Below are 26,172 nucleotides of genomic sequence, written 5' to 3' on the forward strand. Positions count from 1 at the left end.
TCATAACATTAATATCCTGTTATTTCTAGATTTAATTTATTCAAAAAAATTCTTACTTCCTCCAGAAGTATTCTAACTCATATAGCCATTCTTTATTTAATCTTTTGACAATACCTTTCCATCATCAAAGTCAGGATTTACCCATGGACCTAATCAATACAAGTATTATTAAAAATGTATGAAGGGAGCACATTTGAGAGCAATTTCTCTCAAGTGCAAAGAGTTTTCCAAGATTCTTCACTTTGATAAGAAACAAAAAATACCATGACTAATCCCACGAGTATTGCTTTGTTTGTAACTGAATGACCATCATAACAACTCCTAAAAGGAAAATAACTACAGCTAAACAGATCTTTCAAAGTAAAGGGTTGGGATTACAAAAAAGACACATATCTTCATATCTTAAATTTCTTAGCATTACATTCCTTAGTCCAAATTGTTATTATGTAACATTGAGTTACTTATCACTGACTTACCAGTGAACTGCACTTACAAGATTCAAATTTGGCAATATGTCACCAGCAAGCAGTAATTTTTCCATTCAATCAACTTGCTTTTTTTTATCGACATGGAAAATTAAAATATAATTATGCTGAAGAATGTTTTATCAGTATATTCCAAAGAGGGAAGAGATGTCTCACCATATATCATACCTAAAATACTGTTTTAATGCTCATCACAGTATAATTTGTTGTTTCACTAAAACTGGAATTTTCATTCATCATTTTGCATACCAATCATCCAATTTGGAGGTCCTCACAAGAATGGAGCTATGGCCTGTATACACATCAATCAATTATCCATGCTACAATACATTTGTAAGAATAAACATGTTTAGATACGGGAAACAATATTTGAAAGCTACAATTGGTGAAGAAATACAGACAGTTCAATCATGGTATGCCTATTTTTATGAGAAATGACAAAACTGTAAGTGATGATCAAATCAATTGCATCTTCACTGAAAAGAGGTTGTCTAACTAGTAATTACGATGTACAAAACACAAATATACATCCTGAAAAAAATGTTTTTTTTGGCTCGAGTCGAAAGTTGAAAGGTCTGCCTATACCAATGAGAGGCACTTTTTACAGTTAAACAAAAGTCTACAGTTTCCACTTCATTTTCCTTCTATTCCCATCCACATACACGCACTACAGCTTAGAAAGCAGAGTATTGTGGTACTACAATCACAGGCCCGTTCTTTACAGTGCGAAATGGTGCACAGAAAACAAAGAGATTATTTATACAAGTTTTTCTATTTGAAAAAAAGGAAAATCATGCATAAGAGTGTAACTAAAGTTTAATTTGCTCATGTTTATAATGAAAAGAAGTGAAGTATTCCTTCCAGATAGAGTAGGGCAAGACCAAAGGTCATCTTGTATCCCACATGTTACCAAGTATTGTCATATCATGATCATCAGTTGACATTATTCAAATTGGTATATTACTCTAAAATCAGTCTGATCCAAGCTCTTGTAGGACTTGCACATCAAGAAAGTCACCTATATCAAAATATTAGATACTATGGACTTGCCCAGTGACTTGATCTCTACATCACAATCTCCAGTCTTGCTGTTTGTACGTAAACCAAATAGAAACTGATTCACCTCATTTGCTCAAATGATAGAACTGTGAGAGTAGATTCCAAATAAACAAGAGTACATGACACAGACGTTTTTATCCCAAATCTCCCATTTCCAATCCCACTCCCTGTACCATTGCATCCTGGAGCTAATAACAGATGACTTTAGATTTTAAGTACAAAATAATCCATACTACACTATCTATGTACAATAAAACTCATTGAAGTAAGATTTACATCATGGCAATCATGATTATAATTGCATATTGACAAAGAAGGGATAAGAAAAAACTGTCTTTTCTTTCTACATTTACATTTTCATTCCCTACCCAGAACACTGAAAAGGAAATGTATTCTTCCCCTTAAAGCCCCTCTGCACTAGTTTGGCCAGGAGGGATTAGAACCCCCTGCACGGTCACTGGTAGGTGGTTATCTCATCAAATCGGCTCTCAATTAACATAAGAAAAAGGGAACCATGGGGACCAATGGTCACCGATTAGGCATTGTTTGCTATATAGAGGGCGCAAGTAGCTATAAGTAGTGCAGTGGGGCTTTAACATCTAAGGTTTGCAAATTCCTGTAGTCTGCAAATGTTAAAATGCATATTCTAACAATTATTTTGCCATACTTTTTTCAATACAAGATCAATTAGATTTTACAATAACAATATTTCTTAACCCTTAGACTACTTAATTTTCCCATTTCCATAGACGTAATACATGAACATATCATCCCATCATAGGAAATCAGTTAACATATTCCTCTTTAACAATCTTCATGTCTACAAGCTTTTATTTAGTGCAACTTATTACGAGAAAAGGAAGTATGCTTCCCTTGTATATCACCTAGAATATCACATATATTCAAAGTCATTTCAAAGTCTTTCATTCATCTTTTTTTAGATATACTGGCTATAATGAGAAACTTGCATGCTTTGATTCTTTACATTCTTATCTGAGTTTATAGGAAAAATGAAAAAAGAAAAGAAAAAAATCTTTGCACATGAGTGAAACTGGCAAAATCATACTTTTTAAATATTATGTTTTACTTATCAATTACAAATGGAATTAAAAGACTGGGCTTCAAATATATTCCTGGTGCGTATTGCAAGGGTTGAATGATCTCAACCATTATTTATAGAAGATGAAAATTTAATAGCAGATTATTTTCTTCATGTCTAAGAATAGATTTACCTAAATGGTTGCTGTATTTGTTCTTTATAACTTTCTTCCATATGCATACGGAGAAGAAACAAATTTTCACGGCATGGTTTAAAGGAAGCTTTTCCAAAGCACCACAATAAAAAAGGAAACAATACAGTAACACATTAACAAACAAAAACATAAGTATGGGCATTCAGATTCATACATAGTCTATAAATAAATCTTTCATTCATTTAATCATTAATTCTTTCACCACATTTTTCTAGAATTCATTATGCTATGTTTAAGATGACAAAAATGTACATTTTCTATGCTAATAAAGAAAATTCTATTATGATTATATCACCTAAATATGATACTGGCCCCTTTATCTTGTAACTTGAATGGCTAAGTATCGTACCACTACACTACTGTGGCTCAATATAAGACACAGGTTGATGAGCATTCCTAGGGCTTCTTATTTAATGGCATCCATCCCTTTATAACTCAAATAGAAAGAGACAGAGAATGTAAGACAAACTTAATGAATGAATGAATGAGTGAACATGAGATAGAGACCACAAGATCAGTGATCATTCAATTAGAAAGAGAGAACAGACAAATTGAGTGGAAGAGAATGAAGAAGACAGAGAACCTAAAATGGCAATGCTGAACCTCATTTAAACAAAAGACTAAACTGAAATGAAGTTTCATCTAACTTTTGGTGCTTTTTTTTTTTGGTAGAGTATTTAAAGTCAGAGTACAAGGTGTAAAAAAAGTTGCCCTTGTCCAAGGAATGTATTGTACATCGGGGGTCCTGGGAGCCAGACTCTGAATGGTTTGGTGTATAAAAGACATGAAGAAGAGCTAAGGTGTGGCATTCCTCAAAACTGAAACAGAAAAGAAAGAGAGAGAAAGGTCATTGTATTAACAATACAAGATATTATATACACAACCAATAAAAGGTAAATCCACTACATGTAAATATCAACTATTAATTATTACACTTACTACTGAGTGCAATGAGGTTTCCTCCTCATTACTGCAGATAATTGTTAGCATCATATGTATTTAATGACTTGCCATTACATCGTTTGTATTACTGTTGTATCAATCAAATATTATGTACATGTTTTGTTACCTTGTATATGCCTTACTTTGTAAATACTTATCATATGCAGTTAATGTGGAAAAAAAACCTAAATAAAAAAAAAAAAATTAAAAAACTGTTACATGACAGTTTTATCCATTTTCAATTTGTTGCTGATTTGAATGTCATTTTCAAATATCATACTTGTGAGGAAGTTAATACCGGTGTTAAATAGCAGCATCAAAAGAGAAGACTTATAGGTTTGAATCTTTATAAATAAAAAGCTTACAATTTTTTTTTTCAGACTTGACAGGGCAGACATTACAGCGCATTTACATGGCGGATTTATTGTGCTCAGTGCCATGTGCACTGCTTAGCACATAATAATAATAATCTGTTCTTGTATAGTGCATAACACATTATGATATAACATCCATATCCGCTATGACTATGCACAGGATCAATGCTCTGAACCAGACTTTACTGAAGACACGAAACCTCGTACCCAGGTACATAACACATTGAAAGTGTGACTAGACTGAAAAAGTGCCTCCTACCCTTTTAAGGAATTCCTCTGCGACAATCCTAGCACGAGCATTCACACTGAGCTTCATCTCACTGATCTCCTTGTCGATCTCCTCCATGAACTGGATGATGAAGTCCACCAGCTTGTGTTTCAACATCTGCTCTGTGTGGAAGTTTGTGATGAGGAAGCTGATGTCATACCCCTGTGCAGAGAAATGGAAGTTGAAATGTTTTAACGTTTTAAATGCAAAACAACAAACAAACAAATAAATTACAAAAATTTGATGTTTTCTGACACAAGATCCTTTAACACTTGCTTCATAGTTAATTTCCTACACTAAAACGTAGAGGTGTTATGGTCTAGTGGATGAGTCACCTGACTGCAGATCACAAGATACGGGGTTCAAGTCCTGCCGCAGCACTAATGTTCTTTGTCAAGACGTTAATCTACGTTTACCACTCTCCATCCAGGTGTGAATGGGTACCTGATATGCTTGAGCGCTAGTTACTTTGGCAGCTCGGCTTCAACCAGGGTAATATTTGTAAAGCACCATGAGCATATTATAATTTAAAATAATTCCTAACTTCAACCCTGGACCCAACACTTTACCTAGCCCTAACTCTAAAACCTAACCCAAAATTCAACCCTAACCCTTATCCTACACTGTTGACAAAATCACTCCTGAAGCATGATCTGTGGCCAAAGCAAATGCCAGATTAAGAAAGTTTGCTGTCTCAAAATACTGGTATAAACGTGAATTGTCTCAAAGGGAGGATTTGGGGAATTTTATGTGCAAGGCCTCATAATTTGCTCACAACGGACTTGATGGAATCCTCAATTAATACATGGGCAAATATCACATGCATCAACCCCCTTGAACATCATCCCATTGGAAATTACTTGGAGCATTGCATGCATAAGATCTGAGATCACTTGGTTGGGTTAAGGTGAAGAATTTATGATAATGAATTTCAGTAGCAAGGGCGGTTCATCCAAAGCCGCTAAATGGTATGCACATTGTATAAAAAGAGAAGTCCACCGTAGAAGTGAGGTCCACGATCAGTGACTTACAACTGCAAGAGACCAGACATTTCACTATTTGCAATATATCCTCTCTCAGTCACTTTAAAATGGCATATATGGATTCGGGAAATGATTAACCTTGAATTTCGTTTTTCTTCATATAATTCACTGTATTTGACCAAGCAGTGCTTTCATTATTTGTATTCCTTTCAGTTTCAATGAACTATAAATATCAGCAAAGGATATGAGCTCATCATCTTGAGAGTAAGTGAGGAATGAATGAATATGTTTACTTACCTCTACAGGTTTTCTTCGAAGAATGAAGAAGTTATCTGCTCTGAGCATCATAAAGCGGGTAAATTTGTGACAAAGGATCTTCTCGATTTCATCAGCCTGACAAAGAAAACAATATTCACACCATGAACATGATGAGCCATCGGGAAAGATACATACACTTATATATATGATGGAGGAGTAGACTATAAGTTACACACTTTTGTTTTCAGAATATTCACTTAAAATACACTTCATTCCTTTCTTCAGGAGGAAAAAAACAATAATGGATATTTAGTATTTCTTACCCAACAGCAAATGACCTTTGAAACTTGAGGCTATTTGAAATCTCGTAGAAACATGCCAATTGAAAACAAGGAGGAGAAAAGTCCACTTTGTACGTCATTGAATATTAATCCTTACCACATATTACATGCTCCCTATCTTGTCTATAAACCCTATGTTTCAGATAAAGAGTGATGAATTGATTCTCACCTGCTTGATGGCGATGCTTATTCTGAGCGAGTTGATTGAACCTTCTATTAGAACCTTCTCTCTTTCATTTCTGCTCACTGACACCGGTGTCAACAATAATTCTTTACTACTCCTGTATAATCAAACAAACATTAAACAACATGTTAGCAAACCATTCACCTCGTCATCCTGTCACAAAATAAATGAAATAAAAATTGAGGGTTCAGTGACACAAAGACGTAACTATTTTGTCAAAATAAGTATTTGATATCAAAATGTTCAGAAAAATGTGGGCTTTCCAGGAAACACAAAGACTTAACTCCCCCCAACACCCCATTGAAGTCAATGGCTAGTGAAACATAGACTTAACTGCTTGAGGCCCAAGTGCTCAGTGACACATAAACCACTTTTTCTCAAAATGGCCAAAATGGAGTTACGTCTTTGTGTCACTGACCCCTCGAAATGTAGATCAAATTGATAAGTTAAACTGGATTGTCATTACAGGTTGAAAGTAGATTACGTGCATTGCATACTAGACGTTGTATATCTCAAAGTGGCTTTTTCAGTAGTTTTCCTTATTTTAGAACACAAACCCTCACTACATGTACATGGTTGATGTTGCATAATTATAATGTACAGTACATCTAAAGTTCTAATCAATATCTTCTTATCAAACAACAAGCAGTAAATCACAAATGCTTTGTTTCCATGTGTGCTATTAAAATATTTCCTAATTGCGGAGTGATGGATCAGTGATAGAGGCCTAGAGCAGTGGGATCACAACTGGGAAGTTCTGGATTCTAAACTAAGTTGATGCACTAGTGTCCTTTGTTAAGGCATTAATCCTAAATATCATGTCCCTCAGATAGGACTCAGATTTCCACATATTCCTACATGTATGAGCATTTACTTGCTTTCTTAGCAGTCCAGTAAAGATATTATCAGTAAATTTATCACTCAATCTTGAGTCTTAAAACATATTCACAAAAATTCTACATTCAATCATGCCTGATTTATTTATTTTTCTTCCAGTTTCGTGGTCCAAATTCCAAAATGTCAACTTGTCAACCCAACCTGAAAATGCATATAAAATGAGAATAAGCCTCTAATCTGAATATTATACACTTGCTAAATAAGATCCTGGACTGTGAATTGATTTTTGTTTTGTTTGACTCACCTGACTTCTACTTCTGGTTTGTTGTGTCTTTCTACAACTTGTGAAGAGAAGTTTTCTAGGCACATAGCAGCGGTCAATGTTGACCTCACAGCATTAAGGTATGGTCTCAGTGTTGCAGCCTGTCAATGTAGAAAATGATAAAATATTTTTTCAGTTCTAGCCGATGGTAATCCTTAATAATAATCACTACTTTTCATAATTCATAATATATATTATAAGCATTACAACAGCATGAAGAAAAATGATAATAAAATCTAATTTTTAAAATATGTTGTTTAGTTGGACACTTTCTCAGTTAATATTGTTAATCAGATGAGAAATGATACAATCCTTGCATGGTATTATATTTTCTCCTCATTATACATGTTTTTCCCCCTTTATTGTTAAAAATCTGCTTAAGATGCCTATCAACAAGAAAATGCATAAATACAGTGCATATATTGAATACTGAATAGTAAAACAAAAATTGGTCATTGAATCATAAAAACATAAAAAAATCATCAACCTTTGAGTCTGTACATGTAATAAAACATATTACAGCTGTGCATAAAACAAAGCTAAACAATGTTATCTTATCATATCCAGGAACCCACTTCAGCTTCCTGATTTTACATGTATACTATAAATATATTTGAGAAATTCTGAATATAAACCGAGGATATGGTTGTATTTTGACAAGAGGCTTAGAGCCAGTGCATGTATTTCCTTTTCCCCTATTACACTGTACAGTATGCAGATCTCAACTCTCAAGTAGGAAACGAAGTAGGACTTTCTATTGTCAGAGTGCATGAATGCAATGTATAGACTACTTCCTCATACATGTATGTACCTGTATCTTTACCGGTATATACTGTAGTATCTCTCCTTACAAATCTTTTCACACAGAAGGCATTCTATTGATACTTTGGCAGATCATCAAGCTTTATTTGACATTTTACAGAAAGTGAAGCTCACAGGTGTATCAAATTGCTAGGTACTCAACAGAATTGTCCCTTATAACCCAGGAAACCCAAACATTTCAAAAGGGCAATGTATAGTATAACCACTGCTATATTCATGTATTTAAGTGCAATTATATAATACATCTGGGCAAAAACAGATTAATTATACATTATCTTTGTACAGTAAAGACTTGCCAATTGGGGCGTGCTTGAAATACTTTATCTCCATCACTTTATGTCCAAAATAAATATGTAATTACATTTTTTTTTTATTACTCCTAAACTGAAAATCAATTTTTAAAGTCTCTGAATGATAGAAAATAAACAGGACCTGTTTCTGTTGCCAATAAAAGATGATTTCTTGATTAACTTCTATAAATTTATTTAATTACTATTTCATTGCAATATCTAGTGAATTTTAAACCCTTCTGCTTGATTTCATAAAAATGATTGGAACCTACACCATGGTCTAAACCTCTGATTTATAATCGATGAGAAAAAACAAGAATAAAACTTAATGTTTTTGTCATAATTTTTCTCTATGTTTTTGGTTTTGTGTGTGTTTTGGGGGCTTTGAAAATAAACGATCAGGGACCAGTTTCACAAAGCCTTTTTTCAATGACAAAAATCAGTGACAAATCTGTTGATAACAAATCAGAAGCAAGGATTTCAGTTGCTTATAACAAAAACTGTCATTTATCACTGATGACAACAAGTTTTGTGAAACGCCCCCCCTGATGGCTCCTTGGGTCAAAAGGTCACAATGTTGTTGTTGTGTTTTGAGTTATTGGCGATTAGTCAGTGATTTGACTATTGTCGCCAAATTACTTTACGGCACGTGTTATATCTCTCAATTTTGGATTTTTTTAAAAATACATTTATTTCGTTTTATATTTATCTATCTTTTAAGATAGTATCGTAAAATAATATCGTAAGCAAAACATTCATGGGCTTTGTTAGTGTTTCTTAACAGTACGTGCAGATTATTTGTTATATCACATACACACCATACATAAATATGTATATAAGATAGCACCTACACAAGCTTCTATATTCAGTTATCTTATCATACCTTTTATCATTGTTGTTACTTTTTCTTATTTTATTTTCTTAATACATTATGTTATTATATTTTTAATGTACTGAGTGTAATTTAACATATTTATAATATCGTATTATGTTTTACTGTTCTTATTTTATTTTCTTATTACATTATGATTGTTATTATATTTTTAATGTACTGAGTGTAATTTAGCATATTATAATATTGTATAATGTTTTACTATTCTTATTTTATTTTCTTATTACATTATGTTATTATATTTTTAATGTACTGAGTGTAATTTAACGTATTTATAATATTGTATTATGTTTTACTGTTCTTTTTTTATTTTCTTATTACATTATGGTATACTGAGTGTAATTTAGCATATTTATAATATTGTATTATATTTTACTGTTCATCAAGGGAGGTATTACTTCCTGATAGGGAACCGTTTCGTTCTGAGAAAGAACCGTACAATAGCTTTTTGTATACGGGACTCACTCTTTTTTAAGTATTCCATAATTTTTTCAGGTTGGGATTCGTTAATTTCTGTTAGAAACATAGCCCTTTCTATAATATAGTTAGGGCAATGTACTAAAAAATGTTTTACAGTCTCTATTTCACTGGGGCATCTATTACAGAAACCAGTAGCATGAATTCCCAATCTGAGGAGATCCTGGTTAAGTCCAAGGACTCCAAAGCGGAGTCGATGTATTATTGTTGAATGTTGTCTCTCTAATGAGCATATATATGGTTTATTAACATCTTTTTGATATGTTTTCAAATACGAGTTGGTTTTGTTCCACCTTTCTTGCCAAAGGAGTTTGGAACTTGTAGTAATTAAGCTTTTCATTTCTGACATATTTAGGTTATTATTGACTTCTATTTTCTTTACTAATGCGGCCTTTGCGTGGAAATCCGCCATCTCGTTCCCTTTTATTCCACAATGTCCAGGTATCCACTCTACATATATATCAACTCCTTTATTCTTTAAGTGAGTAGTCATGGTGAGAATTTCCAGAATAAAAGATTCGTCCTTCTGTTGTTGTAATGCAATAAGTGCACTCAGTGAATCACTAAAAATAACAACCCCCACATAAATGTCTAATTCATCTACCCATCTGAGAGCAAGAATGATGGCAGCCAATTCAGCCCTGTACGAAGAGGTGAAATTTGCTAACCTTTTGCTCCGATGTACAGAATAGTAAGGGACGTAAAAAGCAGCTGCAGAGGTCCCTCTTTCAGGTACTTTTGATCCATCGGTGTATATATGTAATTGAGTCGCCCATTTAGTATGTATGATTTCCAGGCTGCTTTGTTTTTGTTGTGTAGGATGATCTGTTTTCTTTATTCGAGTACTTAATTCCGTTGACACTGCCGGAGGGTAGAATAACCATGGTGGAAATGGGGAGTAGGTTATCGTTTCTATACGTTTTCCCAGCTTGCTTTGTATTCTATATCCAAAAGGTTTGTTTACGTTTTTCCCCTTCAAGTATTCAAAATGCCAACATGGTTCAATGTTTTTTAACAACGGATGATTCGCCCATCTTTCGATGTTTTGTCTATATTTACTTGAAAGCATTTGTCTTCTTATATCCAAAGGCATTTCCCCCATTTCCACCTGTAGTGATTCTAAGGAGGTTAATGGCAGCCCACCTGCGCATATCCTCAGTGCTTATATTTTTCATATGGTGTCTTGAAATTTATAATTTGTTTTGAAATTCATGAATAAGATAAGTTAAAAACAGCAACACTCCTACAAGATTAGAAAAGGCAACATAGACCTACCGTATATACCACCAATACAGACATTTCAGAATTATTTGAGGGCCTATAATCTTTCCTCATAAATGGTGTTAAATAACTCTAATACTACTAAAGGCTGAGATGTTATCCCCTACATGTACATGAACAGAATGTCCATCTTAAAAACCGAAAATTTCGAATTTTTATTTTTAAATTCAAGAAAATTATATCCTCATGCCTTTAATAAAATTCAAATTGTCACATAAAGTTGTCATCAGATACAAATCATCTCAAAACTAGCTCATATTCAGGGGAGTAATATTAACAAAGCACAAAGGAAGGATGAACAGTCTGCACAAAGTGACTTTAAGTGTTCTCTTAAGTGTTTTACATCATGATGGGAAATGTAAACTACAGACTGGTGTACTTAAAAAATACTTTCAAAACGTAATACAGAGAATCACGGTGTATGTACATGTAGATTTAGATAATATTCATGTATGTACTCCATGTATGAAAGTTGTAATTGAAAGAAACATTTCTTTAAAGCCCAACTGCACTACTTATAGCTACTTGCACCCTCTATTCAGCAAACAATGCCTAATCGGTGACCGCTGGTCCCCCATGATCCCCTTTTTCTTATGTTAATTGAGAACTGAGATAACCCACTGTCAGTGACCATGCTGGGTGGTCTAATTCCTCCTGGCTTAACTAGTGCAGGCGGACTTTAAACAAAAAAGTGTTTAGACCAAGATATTAGGGCTTTACCAATTGATGGCTTAGGGTCTATGTAGACCATAAGTTCATAACCATTATACACACACAAAAGATATATTATCAACAGTTCCATTACAAAAAGGAAACGAATACTGGACAGATTAAGATAGATCTACAAATGTAGTCATCTAGTTGATCAATAATGACCAAAGTAGAGCCTTTGTACCGTAGACCAATTTAAAAGGGATTTGATTCAGATTTCAGCTAAATAACAGAAGAGGTGCACGAGTCTAGATCTAATAATATTAATTTTGCAAACAAATTAAATAGTTTTGATATTAGATTATACTGAGAATGAATGAAAGCTTCCTAAAACTGGTGAAAAGGTCGAGAGTAAATGGGAAAAAATGCATTTTCTTTCTGTATTCTGGTTGTTTGTCACAAGTCTGTTTTATATGAAAAGGATCTCCTCAGACTTGTAGTTCCCTCATTATACCAAGTTCTATGACTAGGTGCATGTTCTTCTAGGTCATGAGATACACATTTACTTGGAATGAAGGTGGATAGAAGGTGTTGTTGATGTTTCTTTCTACTTCTTTTTTTAAATTCATTTCCGAGACTTTATCATCCATGGTAAAGCAGGTAAGAAATGCAAGAAAAACTTCAAGTTCAACCATTTTTGTTTCCACTTGTAAGGTAAAATGTATACAAATCTCCATCTATTCTGAATTCATAGTATTTACCTCCACATTCTTAATGTATAATATGAGTAAAAATCATACAATTCAAGCACCCATACTGTGACATGTTACAATGCAAAGTGAATTAGATAACCGGAAGTCATTTGCATGGAATATCTGTGCACAGTGCGGCAAACAGATCGGATGGGGTCGAGAGTCACCAGCTAGGCCACTACGCTCCCGTAGGTTAGCAGTGTCTCCACCGTACATGCTTTTCGACATCCTTTTCCGCGTTCAGTTTCGAAGAGTTAAAATGGCATTATGACACAATTCATAAATAATCCTATACCTCTAATTGCTTAAATATACAATGAAAATGCAATTAAGTTACATGATTAATGCTAATTTTTTGTAAAATAAGTGAAACATACCATCTTTTATCGCACTTCCTACACTGCCAGGATCGGAAACGCCCGGTCATCAAGCACGAAATGCCTGTCCAACATTGAACACAGAGGGAGCCATAAATAAATAAACATTTCCCCTTTCCGATTCCCCATGTTCAGCTATAATGTGATTTTCACTTGACAGTCATATTTATTTATCTATTTTAATTTGTTAACGTATTCCCTCAAATGTTTTGCTCATTCGGTAAAAAGGGGCAGACCAAAGTGCTTCTTATGGGGGTGATGGTAGATCTATACTTGTATAACAAAACCCACAGAAATAAATTTTAAAAAAATAAATAAATACTCATGCACTTATTATAAATAATAAACAAGTTGATATCCCTCTTCTCTATCTCTCCCCCCCCCCCCCCCCCCCCCCCCCTCTCTCTCTCTCTCTCTCTCTCTCTCTCTCTCTCTCTCTCTCTCTCTCTCTCTCTCTCTCTCTCTCACCGCCCCCTTACAAAATATATACATATATATATATATATATATATATATATATATAAAAGTTCAAATTTTGCTGTTAATTGCCCTTCTAATTTCTTACCTTTTTTTATATCTACATTGCTTTTTATCTTATATGTATACTATTAATATATTTTGGCTTTTATTAAAGATACAGGTCAGACAATAAACGAGATTAGTAGATCGTTGATTGTTTTATTGTTTTGTTTTTGTTGATGGTTTAACAAAAAACATATTATCAATCTCGTTGAAATTTAGTATTGTAAAAACTAAAAAGCATTATTTATTGTCATCCCATGCTTACTGTCTCCCACCACTAGGTTGGATTTGGAATAGGGTCGTATTGTCGGTGTCATCTCGCGTGGATGGGTTGGTAAACATAAAACATATCTATATAAACCTATATTGTTTTACTATCATGTTGTATTTTTTTTATTTCTCTTTTCTTTTTCCGTTTTATTTGAAAAGAAAAGAAAAACAAATGTGTAAAAAGTATTACTAGTAGGCCTAATTCAATTTATTTTCATCCCTGTATCATATTCCAAAAGAGACATGCAGGATGTTCATTTTTGACATTTCGAGTTATTGTCATCTTTACTTTTACCATGTTACACTATAATTTTGAAATTTGTTATCCAATGTTAGAAAACAAAAACTGATTGAGAATGATCCGATTTTTTTGGATTTTAATCAATAAAATTTGGATTGAATAGACTTAACAGATAATGCAGGTTCATGTCCCCCCCCCCCCCCCCCCCCCCCCCCCCCCCGCCGTGTTTCATTTTTGTTTTTTGTTCTATTCTATTCTTTTGGTTAACAACTTCAATGACGAAACCCTTTACATCGTTAATTCAGAACGTAACATGGGTGTATTGTTAGCAAAACTAAAGAGCCTACTAGATAAGTTGTGTAACAAAAAATACCATTACGAATACCAGGCCACTGTGTGTTTCGATTTGTCTGCATCGCTGGTCCGCACAAAACAATACCTTGTATTCGTCGGAGCGAATAGCGCGGTATATTCAAGGATTGCACCTGGTATATTCTTATAGTCTGTCATTCCACTTGAAATTCATGGACCAAGGACCAAGAAATAGCTATGTGCAATGAGTTATGCTGCCACACTTCGCCAACATACGATGAATGACAGATACATCATTGGTTGTGAATTCTTTGAAAGAGGCTGAGGGTCATTAATTATTGTCACCACTCACCAGCATTCTGCCGTATAGGTGAGTTATACACCAATAACATTCCATGATCGTCATGTATGCAAGGCATGTGATACAGCTAGTGGTCAACACATTGTAAGCCAAATTGACCATCAGCATGACATATAATGTGCACTGAGTTCAGAATGCATGGGAGACGGGCTGATGACCGTAACGGGTTATCTCAAACCACATGGCACAATGTTATACTCCTTCAAACAGCATGATATAAAAAAATAATTTGTATCCGATATTCCATGCCACTTGTTTATTTCATGCTAGTCATATTGTATTCGTAAGTTACATTTTGATGTGAGTTTGATGTTATGCATTTATCAGCAATGTCTTGCATGCAAGCTAGGACCATATTGATAGAACAATGTCTATGAGGGGAATATAGGAGGGGTTCGCGCATAATATTATCTTTTTTTGAAATCGCAATTTCCCCTATATATTAATCCTCACTTTTCCTTTATAACCCCCCATTTTCCAATGGGTGTAGAGGGCACATGGAGAGGCGGCGCTCCCGGGGGCAGGGGGGGGGGGGGCACAGTGCCCCCACTTTTTTAAGTACCCTAAAAGTGCCCCCTTTTACACAGGAAAAGTGCCCCTTTAACTTTGTAAAAATGCCCCTTCCCCTTTTCACCTGTGATAAGTGCCCTTTTTATTTTGAAACGTGCCCCTTTTCGTTCGACAACTTCCCACTTTCCTATGCAATAAGTATCCATTATCGATTCTCATAAGTTACTTTTTAGTCACTAGTAAGTGCCCCTTTCCAGCCTATGAGAAGTGCCCCTTTTCACATTTGATAAGTGCCCCCTTTCACCTCCGATAAATGCCCCTATCAAAATCTGATTGGTGCCCCTTTTTTCAACAAATATCAGGTCAGTGCCCCTTTTCACATTTGATAAGTGCCCCTTTCACCTCCGATAAATGCCCCTATCAAAATCTGATTGGTGCCCCTTTTTTCAACAAATATCAGGTCAGTGCCCCTTTTCACATTTGATAAGTGCCCCCTTTCACCTCCGATAAATGCCCCTATCAAAATCTGATTGGTGCCCCTTTTTTCAACAAATATCAGGTCAGTGCCCCTTTTCACATTTGATAAGTGCCCCCTTTCACCTCCGATAAATGCCCCTATCAAAATCTGATTGGTGCCCCTTTTTTCAACAAATATCAGGTCAGTGCCCCTTTTCCCATCTTTTAGGAGCCTGTCCCCTTCTCATTAATGCCCCTTTTCACCTCTAATTAATGCCCCTATCAAAATCCGATGGGTGCCCCTTTTCCGTCGACAAATACTGATTTCAAATTCTCATAAGTGCCCTTTTTTCATCTCAGGTGAGTGCCTCTTTTCAGGTGCAAGGAATGCCTCATTTTCTTTTTGTGATTTGCTGTGAAGTTTACAGTGCCTGATGAAATGAATGAATGCATGAATGAATATATACGACAAGAACGCCTATGATTATGATTTCATTATATTTGTTACGTCATTCCTATTATAGGTTTACCACCACGGGAGCGTCATGCCAGAGGGTCCAAGCGTAAGACGATGGGGTGACACCGCTCGTCAATTCATCCATAAACGCATCAAGGTGGTCCGAGGAGTCAGCAAGGTTATGGAGCGTGAGAGATGGAGAGGTGCATGTATCAATGCCGTCGTCGTCTATGGCAAGCAGTTGTTCCTCCATCTCCTACAAAATAGTCCTTCAGGAAACGACACAAGCGGCAATAGTGAGCCGGACACATCCGCGAGAAAGAAAACTATGAAGGCGTGTGATCTTAAAGAAGAGAACATTGACGATAGAGATGACTCCATCTGGTACCGATATCACTTCTTGATGTGGGGTAGCCTACGAGCGAATGAATACAAAGAGCCATCAAAACGCTCGAAGCGAGCAAAGAAATCAGAAGCACCAAAAGCTCCCAATCCTATGGTGGAGTTTTACTTCGAGGATAAGACATTTCTTGTCTTCTACGGCGGCAGCATCCGTATCGTTGACGGGCCATGTGAAGATGAAGGGACGGACGTGCTATCCGAGACATTTGATTTCGAAAAGGCGGCGACGGCGTTACTGAAACCAATACCAATCTGCTACACCATTATGGACCAGATGCACTTCGCGGGAGCCGGTAACATCGTAAAGAATGAAGTGCTCTATGCGTGTCGAATGCATCCTCTGGAACTAGGAAGCAATCTGACCCGATCCGAAGCCGTGCAACTCGCCGAGGAAGTCGTGCGATTTACCAAGGACTGGCTAAAGTGGGAGGAAGAGCTGCCGGAGTATCAGAAATTCGGCTCCTGGCTGAAGATGTACTGGAAGTTCAAATGTCCCGACGGTCATAAGACTATGAGAGGATTCTTTGGAGATGAACTGAAGAGAATGACGATGTGGTGTCCCGAATGCCAAGGACTGAGAGTTGAGAGTGATATGTCAAAGACAGAGCTAGAAAACATTGGGAAAATTAAGAAAACTACAAATGTGAAACGTGAGAATAAAGATGAATCTGATGATGACGGTGATGTGAAACGCCCAAAGAAAATGAAATCGGTAAAGGCACCTGGTAAAAGAAAAGCGGTTGTAAAGATGTCGGGGAAGAAGAATCTGAGATTGAAATATGAGGACGATGAGGATTTTGCTCAAGAGCCGTTTACATCATTCACACCAAAGTCTAGGAAAGTGAGTGTTTCCAAAGGACGGAAGAAGAGCAGATCTCCCCCAACCAGAACAAGAACAGGGGAAAGGGAATCAGTAGAACCATTGCGTGAAAACAAGGTATCCCAAGTTGCCTCAAAGAAGCAATCAAGAAAACGGACTCATTCAGAGATGACCAGAACGGAACAAAAGGATAAATGTACGAAAGTCAAACAGGAATGCCGTCCTGATGTTGCTGATGACGTCGACGTTAAGAACAAAAGATGCAAGGGGATAAGCTTGAAAGCCCGAGTCAAAGTTGAAAATCAGGGAATTGAAAGTGATAAGTCGGCAAGGGCAAAGACTCCTCAGAGGAGAAGCGCACGACTAAGCAAAATAAAACTTGAGGTGTAATGGACTGAGGGAGGCATACTGTCTCTTTTTGTTGTTGGTTTAATTCTATTAAATTCGCTATGAAGATTAAAAATGATTTAGCTGTGAAGGATGTCTTGCCTCTACTGGTGCAAGAAACTGTTTAGGGCCTTTCTAACGACAATTGTTTTTCATTTAAATTAAACAGAGGGCGATGGGGGTCACGGGAGCATTCCTCCGACGTACGGTCTGGTTCAATTTGCAGGTTATAGGCAGTGCCGATTTCATTTAAACGCTTTATAGCTGATGACTGATTCAAGTTTTTCTCACAATATATTCAAGTACGATGGTGTGTTTTGTCAATGCCGGGAACTGAGAAATATCGACTCGCCTTGAGGGGGGGGGGGGGGGGGGTCAAAAATAATGTTCAATATGTTACAGATAATAGTTGCCACAATACAATGGGGACTAGGATAATCCCCAATGTATATAGCATGGCTATATATCTGCATCTTGTCATCTTAAAAAACCCTGACCAAAGTAAAAACATGTATAACAAACTAGTTTAACATTCAATTGAAAATCTACATCCCATCACAATTTTGTTTTTCTGCTGTTCATTTCTGGAGAAAAGAAGACCCAGAAAATATCATAGACAGCGCCATCTTGTGTTGCTCCTATACAGTCATGTGGAGTCGTTTTATCTCCTTATTGCTATTTTCATCCGGCTATATGAATGGTGGGGGAGTTGGGATGGGGGGGGGGGGGTATTTGTTACTTGATTACGAATGATTATGAATTTAAATGAGGCACATGTACAAAATTAATGCAAGTACCCCAACTCCCAGCAACCAAAGCCCCCCGAAAAATATATATTATGATAATACAAATTCTATTCGACACGGTCGCTCATAAAGTTGGAATATTTTTGTTTTACTCCAATTTATGGAATTATTTTAAAAATAATTTAAAAATAATAGATAATATTATACATTCTCAGATTTTATTGAATAATAATGTAACAATGTGTGTTTTGCGTGACTGCTAAAGCATGTGTATGCTACTATGCTTATCAACTAGGGGACCTACGCCCTTAAAGGTACTATGTCCCATTTGCAGGCCAAAAAAATGAAAAAGTTAAATTCCAACTGCATTTGAAAGATAATACTAGTTTAGAACTTTTTTGTTTTAGATCAAATTTTTAAACTTCAAAATTGGGAAAAATTGAAGAAAAATTGATAATGATAATCATGAACATCGATTCATTAATATTGCATGACTTTAAAGCTCTAAAGTAATATGCTCATGCGGTTATTAATATATTAAGTGTAAGAGGAAACATTACTGAAAGATTATTTGAACGAAGTGATCAACAAAATTTTAACTTCAGGTTTGAATTCTACAAGTGTATAATAGATTCGCGGACTGATTTTGAAACGTGTATTTATAAAAAAAAAACGAGTTCTTTAACTAACATTGTTACTTTATTTTGCCTGTTTTGATATTTCAAACATGACGTATAAACGATTAGTGTCTGTAAATGCTTGTATCCGTCTCGTTGCAAAGCAAAATGCTATATGATCCTGTATCTTATAAGAGCGACATTCTATTTCCTTTTTCTATGTTGCCACATGAAACCGGAGTTCAATAAACAATAGTTTACTCTCAGTCATTACCGGTATAATTATTCTGTGTTTCATTTGTGTGCTTTACTCTTTAACGTCAAATCCAGAAAGATCCATGGAGAAAATCTGCATTCTCATTAAAAATGCTAAGCCCAATCAGGGCATAAAGTCTCACCTCCCTGGCCCAATTATAAATGATAAAATATATAAGTTCTTCGTCATACATTGTTAAATCTTTTTAACATAACACCGGCACTGACTTACCGGATTATGACAACAAAATGAGCTATACAAAAAGAGGGCGTGTCATTATTTTAGCTCATTTTGAAACAGAAATATACACAGCTTCATAACAGAAAAGGTGCCCCGTCGAGTCTACGGAAAAGTGGTCCACTTTAAGAAATTCCCCATCACACAAACAGACAAGGTAGAAAAAAAAGTATTGGACGAAAACCGCAATCTAGGTCTAGATCCTGTTCAGGATGTCGTTAACCTTTATAATGCGCACACTTACAAAACCGACTTTCAGTGGTCAGAAATAAGAATGAAAATGGCAAAGAATCAAACTGTTTTACAATTGACCACATTGGTATAGGATACCAGAAGTGTATATTTCACTCAGACAAAGCCATTAATGCTTAATTTTCAAAGATAAATATTCACTTCCGGTATACAGTTGCAAAAATGAATTACTTGTAAATTGCATTAAATAACATGAAAGATGTTCGATACAATGCATTTCGAACAGCTTTTGATGACAATCGCTCTCCCAGAAAAAACACATAAAAAGACAGGGAAAAATAAAATGAAATAAAATAAGGCCATTATATCTCCTTATTTTGATTATTGTAACCATGCCTGAATGGGAATCCTCGACTGATCATGCTTATAATACAAAAAGAGCTATTTAATTAGTCTTTTATGCCGATATTTTACTAATACTAAACCTTTATTTCTGAAATTAAAACTTTTGAATGTCTTAGATCTTTGTATATCAGTTTTACAATATGTATGTTTTTGATAAGTTTATACCCATCTAAAATAAGACTAAATGTAACTAAAAATATCTACATTTTTTTAAAGGTCCACAATAGTATTATCGTGGATCTAGTCCATCACTCCAACAATATAAATAAAGATTGATTTTGTACACGGTCAGGCTTTTCTTTTGTTTTTGTTTTTGTTATTTCCCCCTCTATTTTGGTATTAGTTTTTTTTTTAATCAGTATTTTTGTTTCGATGTCAGCACCAATAAAGCCTTTGGCTTTCCTAGCTGTCTCCACCATTCATATGGCATTTTTGTTGTTGTTGTTGTATTCTGTTGTAAACGTTTTTCTTTAACTTATGTTCTGTATGTTACATGTTTTTACGATGTTTTATGATGTATGAAAGAAAGATCAATTTCAATTCAATTCAATTCAACAATTATCCAAGTAAACCAACAACATGCGACCAACAGAAAAAAATAATAAGATGAGAAAATATGAAATAAGGACACCACCCCGAAGATAATTACCCCCACCCCTGAAAATTACCCCTAGGATAATTACCCCTCACGATAACTACACCATGAGGACAATTGCCCCCCCCCCTCCCCACCCCCGGAAAATTACCCCCTGTTCATTAAAGGGAAAATCCACCCTGCATGATAGTGAGTTTTTTGTTTTCGGGCTAATAATAATATTATCCAGGGGGAGGGGGTGCTTGTCCAAGGGTAAATTTTCAGGGGGGGGGGGGGGTGTAATAGTCCTCGAGGGGTAAGTGTCCCGTTGGTACTTAGCCGGCATGGTTGTCCAGGGGGTAATTGTCCTAGAATCAGTTTCAAAAGGTCCATAGGACTGACGCCCCACTCCAACATGAGACAGACGAAACAAAATAAATGAAGATAGGATAATGTCTGTCTTGTGTTTCCGATGTAGTGAACCCTCTGAGAAGTGGATAGAAGGCCTGTGAATCCGACACTTTCAGCACTGGTGTAATAATTGGGGGGGGGGGGGGTAGTTGACTCTCAACAAAAAATTCAAACGTGGTTTATTTCTAATTCGATACCAGTGATTTACAAAATGTTGCTAAAATGGCCTGATTTTTACGGGTTTTTTCTTTCACTTACACCATGATGCCAGAGGCGGCAATTTCCAGGGGGGGGGGGGGGGGAGGGGCACCGTGTCCCCACTTTTCAGGTACCCCAAAAGCCCATTTTTTTACATAGGACAAGTGCCCATTTTCTTTTCTAATAACTGTCCTTTTCCTCTCTTTTCATCTCTGGTGGGTACGTCTTTTCAGGTGCGAAAAATCCCCCTTTCGTCTCTGATATTTTTGCCCCTTTTTTACTTTGACTCCGGTGCCCCTTTTCCTTTTTGATTAGTGTACTTTTTCCTTCTTAATAAGAACCCCCTTTACTTTCTCTTAAATACCACTTTTCACCTATGATGTGCCTCTTTGATTTTGACTCGTGCCCCTTTTCCTTTCTAATAAGCACCATATTTCTTTTGAATAAGCACCCCTTTTCCCCCTTTTTTTTGATATGAGCCCCCTTCAAAATGCCCCTTTTAACATCTGTTAAATGCCTATATTAAAATCTATTAGGTACTCTTTTCCTTTAACAGATTCCCCATTTCCATTCTCACAAGTGCCTTTTTCATCTCTGTTGAGTGTCCCTTTTTAGGTGCAAGAATTGCCATTTTCACCTCTGCTAATTGCCGTTTTTTACTTTGACACGAGCACCTTTTCTTTTCTAATAACTACCCTTTTGACTTTTGATAAGTGCCTACTTTTCCTTTCTCCATAACATGCACCCCTAATTCAAGGCGATTTATAGACCCTTTTTCTTTAATTTTACGTAGAGCTCGCATTTATAGATGTTATAATTATTATGTAACTTATAAAAGTACTGTTCGGTCTTTCTTCATTAGATTTTGCTTAATACTCATCAGGGTTTGTTTTTCTGTCTTCTTTATAAGATATAATTTTTTGCACTGGGAATTCACAAATCTTAACATTTTTGTTTGCTCTCTCCGCTCGCTCGAAAATTAACATTCAGACCATTACACCCAACTGCAAAGTAAGTTGCTTAATAAATTGAGCAGTATATTGTACCCCCTCCAATCAAAAAATAAAATAGAAGGAAGGAAAGGGAAAGAAAAAAGGAAAAGAGGAGATATAGGGAAGGAAAAAAGAGGAAGAAGACAAGAACAGAAGGGGGATATCAGTTGCAATTTTCCCGCCAACAAGTTGTGGATCGGGGGGGGGGGTGTCAAAAGACCCTTGCCTCCCCCCCCCCCGTTCCCGCTAAAAAAAAAAGAGAGAAGAAAGGAAAAGAGCTAAAAGGGAACAAAAAAGCCAACAATGTGTGGAGCGGGGTGGGGGCCGAAACGACCTTGCCTCCCCCTCCCCCCTCCCCCATCAAACCTAAAAGAGAGAGAAGGAAGGGAAGGGAAAGGGAAAGAGGAGAGAAAGGGGAAAAAAAAGAGAATGAAGAAAGGTAAGGGATATCAGTTGCAATTTTCCCGCCAACAAGGTGTAGATCTGGGGGGGGGGGGCACTGGCGTACTGATAGGGGAGGGGGGGGGAGCTTTGGGGAAATAAAATTTAAACGTGGTTTATTTCTAATTCCATAACGATGGTTTACAACTAATGCTGAAACACATAATTTTCCGAGATTTTTCTTCACTTTTTGTATGCGTTTGTTGGAAAATGACAAATTCCTAAATTTACAGCCAGGCAAGAAAATGCTTCTTGAGATGCCTACATGTCAGGGCCCGCGGAACGGCGGGGATCCTCGAGCCTCCACCCCCCCCCCACATACACACTTTTTTTGAAAAAGTGCATTCAAGAGAAATAGAAAGAAAGAGAGCAAGAAAGAAAAAATAGTTAACTGCCAGTGTCACATTATAATGAGGTATCAAAATATGCTCATCTGACCATGATTAAATGCCTAAAACCCCGAGGGCTCTGCCCCTGGCTTCCACCTAGGCCCTAAGGCGGGCCCTTAGATGCTCATCTGACGGTAATTTATTGCCTACATCACCCGATTTCTGGAACTCTGCCCCCTGGACCCCACGCCAAATAGTGTCCTGCCAGTGTCACAAAATAATAAGGTATAAAAAATGTTCATCTGGCCGTAATTAAACGCCTAAAACCCCTGAGCTTCCGGGGGCTCTGCCCCCTAGACCCAACCAAGAGCCCTAAGGCGGGCCCCTTGATACTCATCTGACCATATTGAGTGCCTAAAACCCTTGAGCTTCCGAAGGCTCCGCCCCCCGAACACCACGCCAATTAGTGACCTGCCAGTGCCACAATTAGGTATCAAAATAATGCTCATCTGACCGTAATTAAATGCCTAAAACCCCTGAACTTCCGGGGCTCTGCCCCCTGGACCCCGCCTAGGGCCCTAAGGCGGACCCCTCAATGCTAATCTGACCGTAAATTATTGCCTTAAACCCCTGAGCTTCCGGGGGCGGACAAGGTTTCAACATCTGACCGGAGGCGCCTAGCCAGGGGGCGGTGGGGTGGTCCCCCAAAAACGCCGGCCAAAAAAAAGAGGAGTGAAAAGGAAGTGGACGAAGGAAGAAAAGGGGGTAGACAAAGAACATTTTTTGAAATTCAGACAAGGATTAAGAGTCGAGAACGGTACAACGAATCGTCTTCTTTCTCTAATAATTTAATAAAACGTCAAAGCTTCCGCGCTTCGCTCAGAAGGGGGGTGGAACTAAATTAAAGCAAGGATTAAGAGTCGAGAATGGTAATAAGAATCGTCTTCTTTCTCTAATGAATTAATGAAACATCATAGCTTCCGCGCTTCGCGCGGGGGAGGGGAGGGGGAACTGAATTCAGACAAGAATATTTTTCGAGAACGGTACAACTAATCGTCTTCTTTCGCTAATGATTTAATAAAACGTAAAAGCTTCCGCGCTTTGCGCGGGAGGGGAGGGGGGAACTATGGTGGCCCTGAAGGGACATCGCGAATAGACTAAATCGTGAAAAATATGCGATAAAATTCACGATATCGTCAATTTTATCGCATATTTTTCACGAAGAAATTCACGAAATTGACGATGTCGTGAACTTTATCGTGAACTTTTCACGATGAAATTGACGATATCGTGAATTTTATCGTGAAAAGTTCACGATATAAAGTTCACGATATCGTCAATTTTATCGTGTACTCTATCGTGTACTCTCCTGACGGGCGCTTCGTAAACAAAACCAGCCCTAGCTGGGGGAGACAGAGAGAAGGAAAAAAGGGAAAGGGAAAGAGAAGATAAAAGGAAAGAAAGAATAATAAAAAGAAAAAAGGGAAACGGGGGGGGGGGGCGAAGGGCTCTTGCCTCCTCCTCACTCCCCCCCCCTCCCCGCCAAAAAATAAATCAGAGAGAGAGAGAGAAGGGAAAGGGAAAGGGAAAGAGAAGATAAAAGGAAAGAAAGAAGAGGAAGAAGAAGAAAAGAGGAAAACGGGGGAAGGGCGAAGGACTCTTCCCCCCCCCCCCGCCAAAAAATAAATCAGAGAGAGAGAGAGAAGGGAAAGGGAAAGGGAAAGAGAAGATAAAAGGAAAGAAAGAAGAGGAAGAAGAAGAAAAGAGGGAAACGGGGGCAAAGGGCTTTTGCCTCGTCCCCCCGCCCCCCGCCAAAAAATAAATAAGAGAGAGAGAGAGAAGGAAAGGGAAAGAGAAGAAAGAAAGAGAAAAACGAAAAAGAGGGAGAATAGGAAAGAAAGGAAAAGAAAGAAAAGAAAGGAGACAAGAGCCCTTCGCCCCTGTTTCCCTCTTTTCTTATTCTTTTTCCTCTTCTTTCTTTCCTTTTATATTTTCTTTCCCTCTCCCTTTTCTTTCCCTTTATGGCGGGAGGGGGGAGGGGGAGGTAAGAGCCTTTCGCCCTTCCCCCGTTTCCCTCTTTCCGTCTTCTCCTTCTTTCTTTCCTTTTATATTTTCTTTCCCTTTCCCTTTCCCTTCTCTCTCTATCTCTCTCTCTCTCTCTCTCCTATTTATTTGTTGGCGCGGGAGGGGGAGGAGGCAAGAGCCCCTCTTTTCTTCTTATTCTTCTTCCTTTCCTTTTTATTCTCTTTCCCTTTCCCTTCTCTCTCTCTCTCTCTCTTATTTATTTTTTGGGCGGGGGGATGCAAGAGCCCTTCGCCCCCGTTTCCCTCCTTCCTTCTTCTTCTTCCTCTTCTTTCTTTCCTTTTATCTTCTCTTTCCCTTTCCCTTTCCCTTTACCTTCTCTCTCTTATTTATTTTTGGCGGGGGGGGGGGGTGGGAGGAGGCAAGAGCCCTTTTCGCCCTTCCCCTGTTTCCCTCTTATTCCTCTTCTTTCTTTCCCTTTCCCTTCTCTCTCTCTCTCTCTCTCTCTCTCTTATTTATTTTTTTGGCGGGGGGGGGGGGGGGGGGGGGGGAGGTAAGAGCCTTTCGCCCTTCCCCCGTTTCCCTCTTTCCTTCTTCCTCTTCTTTCTTTCCTTTTATATTTTCTTTCCCTTTCCCTTTCCCTTCTCTCTCTCCTTATTTATTTTTGGCGGGGGGATGGGGAGTGAGGAGGAGGCAAGAGCCCTTCGCCCCCCCCCCCCGTTTCCCTCTTTTCTTCTTATTATTCTTTCTTTCCTTTTATCTTCTCTTTCCCTTTCCCTTTTTTCCTTCTCTCTGTCTCCCCCAGCTAGGGCTGGTTTTGTTTACGAAGCGCCCGTCAGGAGAGTACACGATAGAGTACACGATAGAGTACACGATAAAATTGACGATATCGTGAACTTTATATCGTGAACTTTTCACGATAAAATTCACGATATCGTCAATTTCATCGTGAAAAGTTCACGATAAAGTTCACGATATCGTCAATTTCGTGAATTTCTTCGTGAAAAATATGCGATAAAATTGACGATATCGTGAATTTTATCGCATATTTTTCACGATTTAGTCTATTCGCGATGTCCCTTCAGGGCCACCATAGGGAACTGAATTTAAACAAGGATTAAGAGTCGAGAACGGTACAACGAATCGTCTTCTATAATGATTTAATG

At 37.2% G+C, this 26,172-nt stretch overlaps 3 protein-coding genes across 3 annotated transcripts; 1 reads left to right on the forward strand and 2 right to left on the reverse strand.

The window, feature by feature from the left end:
- Positions 1 to 3,453: 3,453 nt before the first annotated feature.
- On the reverse strand, positions 3,454 to 12,947 carry LOC115919047 (actin-related protein 2/3 complex subunit 4). Its single transcript, XM_030997941.1, has 6 exons — positions 12,849 to 12,947; positions 7,289 to 7,407; positions 6,133 to 6,244; positions 5,662 to 5,757; positions 4,373 to 4,543; positions 3,454 to 3,615 (listed from the first exon to the last, which is right to left on the reverse strand). Exons 1-6 carry the CDS (start codon positions 12,849 to 12,851, stop codon positions 3,610 to 3,612), a joined length of 507 nt encoding a protein of 168 aa, XP_030853801.1. The 5' UTR covers positions 12,852 to 12,947; the 3' UTR covers positions 3,454 to 3,609.
- On the reverse strand, positions 9,523 to 10,948 carry LOC115929259. The gene is made up of 2 exons (XM_030997936.1): positions 9,654 to 10,948; positions 9,523 to 9,573 (listed from the first exon to the last, which is right to left on the reverse strand). The coding sequence occupies exon 1, from the start codon at positions 10,887 to 10,889 to the stop codon at positions 9,705 to 9,707; it is 1,185 nt and encodes a 394-aa protein (XP_030853796.1). The 5' UTR covers positions 10,890 to 10,948; the 3' UTR covers positions 9,523 to 9,573; positions 9,654 to 9,704.
- A 1,390-nt stretch (positions 12,948 to 14,337) lies between the features above and the next one.
- On the forward strand, positions 14,338 to 17,593 carry LOC105441357 (endonuclease 8-like 2). Its single transcript, XM_030997950.1, has 2 exons — positions 14,338 to 14,563; positions 16,045 to 17,593. Exon 2 carries the CDS (start codon positions 16,066 to 16,068, stop codon positions 17,587 to 17,589), a length of 1,524 nt encoding a protein of 507 aa, XP_030853810.1. The 5' UTR covers positions 14,338 to 14,563; positions 16,045 to 16,065; the 3' UTR covers positions 17,590 to 17,593.
- Positions 17,594 to 26,172: the final 8,579 nt, after the last annotated feature.

This window comes from Strongylocentrotus purpuratus, unplaced genomic scaffold (assembly GCF_000002235.5).
Source record: "Strongylocentrotus purpuratus isolate Spur 01 unplaced genomic scaffold, Spur_5.0 spur5_contig_858, whole genome shotgun sequence".
Taxonomy (NCBI): Eukaryota; Metazoa; Echinodermata; class Echinoidea; order Camarodonta; family Strongylocentrotidae; genus Strongylocentrotus; species Strongylocentrotus purpuratus.

Bases quoted from the DNA above. Each gene is read 5' to 3' on its own strand.
- LOC115919047 (XM_030997941.1), bottom strand. The intron at 6,245-7,288 runs GTGAGTCAAACA...TTGATTATACAG, and splicing joins AAACCAGAAGTAGAAGTCAG to GAGTAGTAAAGAATTATTGT. The intron at 4,544-5,661 runs GTAAGTAAACAT...TTCTCTGCACAG, and splicing joins TTCGAAGAAAACCTGTAGAG to GGGTATGACATCAGCTTCCT.
- LOC105441357 (XM_030997950.1), top strand. From the start codon at position 16,066: ATGCCAGAGGGTCCAAGCGTAAGACGATGGGGTGACACCGCTCGTCAA.
- LOC115929259 (XM_030997936.1), bottom strand. From the start codon at position 10,889: ATGGGGGAAATGCCTTTGGATATAAGAAGACAAATGCTTTCAAGTAAA.